General features: G+C 33.2%; 1 protein-coding gene across 1 annotated transcript; it reads left to right on the forward strand.

Moving 5' to 3' along the window:
- Positions 1-1,771: 1,771 nt before the first annotated feature.
- Positions 1,772-3,141, forward strand: LOC126748450 (piggyBac transposable element-derived protein 2-like). Its single transcript, XM_050457705.1, has 4 exons — positions 1,772-1,785; positions 1,983-2,509; positions 2,631-2,780; positions 2,849-3,141. The coding sequence occupies exons 1-4, from the start codon at positions 1,772-1,774 to the stop codon at positions 3,139-3,141; spliced, it is 984 nt and encodes a 327-aa protein (XP_050313662.1).
- Positions 3,142-3,880: the final 739 nt, after the last annotated feature.

The raw sequence follows: 3,880 nt of genomic DNA on the forward strand, positions 1-3,880 counted from the left end.
TTAACCTCTATAAGCATTTTACTTCAGTCGAAGTTTCTATTAATAAATCTTCATCGAAGCTCTATACATGACACGTGATTATGATGCTGATCTTTTAAGTTTGTGTCACCTTCGTTTTTCGAGTGTAAGGGAATGAAAATAAGCAAATTTAAACTAAAGCCTTAAAAAAGAAAAAACAAAGAGAGGAAGAACAATATCCGGAAACGTATATTAGCATAATCGTAAATGACGTTTCAATGAATTCCCGATCACGCTCTATCGTGCGTACCTTAATTTGACAGGCGGAGTATGCTTGGCTCGTTCAATTCATTTTCCTCCCCATGAATCATGTCCTCAACCCTTCTTGTTGCCATAACTCAGCGATACAAACAACGTTAAGGGAGGAATTTACATTTTTTTGTTGTTAGAGGGAATTTTAATGGGAATCTTTGGGAAATTGGCATACAAGGTCTACACGATGAATACTCCAGAAGGTTTGGGTTAGATCAGAAGAATGCTGGGTCACATTAATTTCAAAAGTGCTTTATTTGCCCAATATAGATATAAATTTTCATTGACAAAGCATATTTCTATCCAAAAAAGGGAAGCAAGGTAGTTAAAATTAAATAATAAAAAAATCATTATACAGTAACATAAAATATTAGCATTTGCTATTAGAAACATCCCCTAAAGGAGGAAATATCTATGTTCCTAGTTTCTGTACCCTCAAGCAATATACAATCTGTTTTGGCTATTTATTGGCGCAATATTTGTTAAGTTTGAATCAATTTAAAATTTCGCGCTAGAATTATTACTGGCCAAAATTATTATCTATATTAAATTTATTACTTAAAATTGGTATTTGCACAAGGTCGTTGAAGTGAGACTTAAAGCATATTTCTGAAATATCTTATATAATCACAAATGCGGTTTTTTTTTTCTTTTTTTTTTACTTCATTAATAATTCTTCAGTAAACTAGTGCTTATTTTTTTTAGTATTTCAATAATAGTTCTTTAATAGACCTATTACGACTCCTTTTAAGATAAACATGATCAATAATTTTGGCAGATGCATCTAGATTCCCAAGTTTATTTTACTCTCGACACGTGTTTCGCCAACGATTCTTCGAGAGTAAATTAACACGATTTGAAGATGAAAAGAGTTTTAATCTTTTCCCAAAGATGATTAGATCGTTAGCGAAACACGTATTGAGAGTAAAATAAACAGTTTTGGTTAGTGGCAAAACTGTCTCGTGATTTCAGTGTTACACTAAATGTTCCAACCGTAGGACTAAAATTAGTAGCTATGCAAGTAAGGATGTTGTTATTTTATGTTTAAATATTAGAAGGTGTAACACTGTAATTTTAGAAAAACATTTATATGTCGGTAAAGAATTATTTTATATGAAATTTTGTACAAGGGAATCTAGATGCACCTGCCAAAATTATTGATCATGTTTATGTTAAAAGGTGTCGTAATAGGTCTATTAAAGAACTATTATTGAGATACTAAAAAAATAAATTAAGCACTAGTCTATTGAAGAACTATTATTGAGATTTAACCCGTTTTTTCCCAGAGTTCCGATATTGGAAATGTCATTATTGTCCCGGTGTTCCAAAATCGAAACGACCACGTTGTCCCCACCTTTCTGAGAAACGTGCTCTTAACTATCTTTCCGTCGCGCAGTCGTGTTAGTGTCGTTCTGACTAGCATAAGAGAAGGTTTGATGTGCGTTTTTGCAAATTTTCCGCATTTAGTGTGCTAATTACTGTTTTTTTTTCAGTACACAACATGGCGTCAAAAAAGTAAGTATATCTTTTATAGTTTTGATAATTAAATTGTTCTACTGCAAAGAATTTATTGTAAGTGATGTAATTCAAAGTTATTTTATATACCCAATACGAATATTATTGAAAGTTACTAAATGATTTGATCATTTTAGGTTGTTCACACTGGGAACACTGGGAACAAACGGGGACATAATTTTTTATTTTTGTTGTAGGTATTACACGACCCAAGAACTAATTGATTTAGTTAAAGATGAGCAGTTTTGGGCTGCACATGTTTTTATCACGCCTCCAAACGATGGAAGGGATTCTGAAAAGGATTCTGATGATGATGAAGTTCCTTCCATGATTAGGATAAAAATATTGAGGAAATCTTCGCAACCAGGAACCTCAGGCCATTCTATCATAAATGATAACTCTCTTGAATTATCTGATGGTAATGCAAGCGACAATAGCGATAATATACCTTTAGCTCGCTTGATTACCCAAGCTAATATAAACAGAATAAATTTAGAAAGAAGCTGGAAAAAAGTGGAATTGAATAACTCCTTCCCACAATTTGTGTCTCCGAAAGAGCTTGGCGCAAACGTCGACATATTTCTTGATGCTGTTGCGTGCTTTGAATCATTTTTTGATATTGAAATATGTAATTATTTAGTAGAAATGCTTAATTTGTACGCTAGACAAAAAGGCAATCATAATTTTAGTACTGATGCAGGAGAACTAAAATGCTTTGATACTGGTATTTTATATTTATTCGGGCATTTACAAGTTTCAAGGTCTTGTAAAAGACCGATTCTCAAGAAGAAATCGGTTTGAATTGTTAAAAAAATTTGCGCATTGTGCTGATAATAATGATTTAGAACAAGACAATAAATTTGCAAAGTTGCAACCACTTTTTAACATGTTGAATGAACGATTTTTGTCTTATGCTCCGCTTAACGAAAAACTGTCTATTGATGAAAGTATGGTACTATATTTCGGAAGGCATGAAGCGAAGCAGTACATAAAAGGTACGGCTATAAAATATGATCCTTATGTGAAAAATCTGGGTACCTAATAAAATTTAATCCCTATCAAGCTAAACAAGCAGTTAGGCGCTACATGGACCCAGGATTGGGAGGATCTGTAGTGATGACCCTTTTGGGGAATCTCCCAAAAAATGTCCCATTTAAAATTTGTGGCGACAGATATTTTTCCTCCCTAAAATTAGTCAATTCGCTCCAGAAGATCGAAGTAGGATATACAAGTACAATCAACGGGAATAGATTAGAGAATTGCCCTTTGCCCAATAAAATGCAAGAAAAAAAGGGTACAAGAGGCAGCTTTGATTATTCTACAGATGCTAATTCTCAAATAACAGTTACCTTATGAAATGATAACCGTCCTGTTCTAATTGTAAGTAGTTGCGATCCGGTGAATCCTGTTGGTCAAGTTACTCGGTGGATTTCCAGTGAGAAAAAAGAAATGCCTGGTTCCTCAGCCTTTTGTAGTCGGGCAATACAATAAATATATGGAATGGATCAAAATATACACAACTATAGAATTGCGGTTCGTTCCAAGAAATAGTGGTGGAGTCTTTTCGCATTTTGCTTGGACTCGTGCATGCATAACGCCTGGCAGTATTACAGACTTCAACCAAATGGCGAAAAAGTAAATTTTTTAAAGTTTCGAAGAGAAGTGGTGCAGGTATATTTAAGAAAATATGGAAGGCCTATTTCAACTGGAGAACGCCCTAAAACATCAAAGCCGTTAGGGGCTCGGAACCATAATTAAATTAGGTACGATGGTTTGAATCATTGGATTATTCCAGCCACAAACCAGAATAGGTGCGCCCTATGTCAAAAAAACTCGGCTAAGATGTGTGAGAAATGTAACCTCAATTTACATGAGGCTTCTTTTAAAGACCATCATATGCCCACTTAATGATTATTTTATGATTTTTTAAATTAAACTTGACTTTTGTTCATAAAAATTAAAGTTGGATTTATGTATGTTTCATGTGTTCCCAGTGTTTCAAAAATGGAACATCAATTTAAAAAATAAAAAAAAACAAATTTTCACAGAAAAATATAATTAGTTAATTTGATTTTTTTTAAAAATATAATATTCA

Source organism: Anthonomus grandis, chromosome 22, assembly GCF_022605725.1.
Source record: "Anthonomus grandis grandis chromosome 22, icAntGran1.3, whole genome shotgun sequence".
Classification (NCBI taxonomy): Eukaryota; Metazoa; Arthropoda; class Insecta; order Coleoptera; family Curculionidae; genus Anthonomus; species Anthonomus grandis.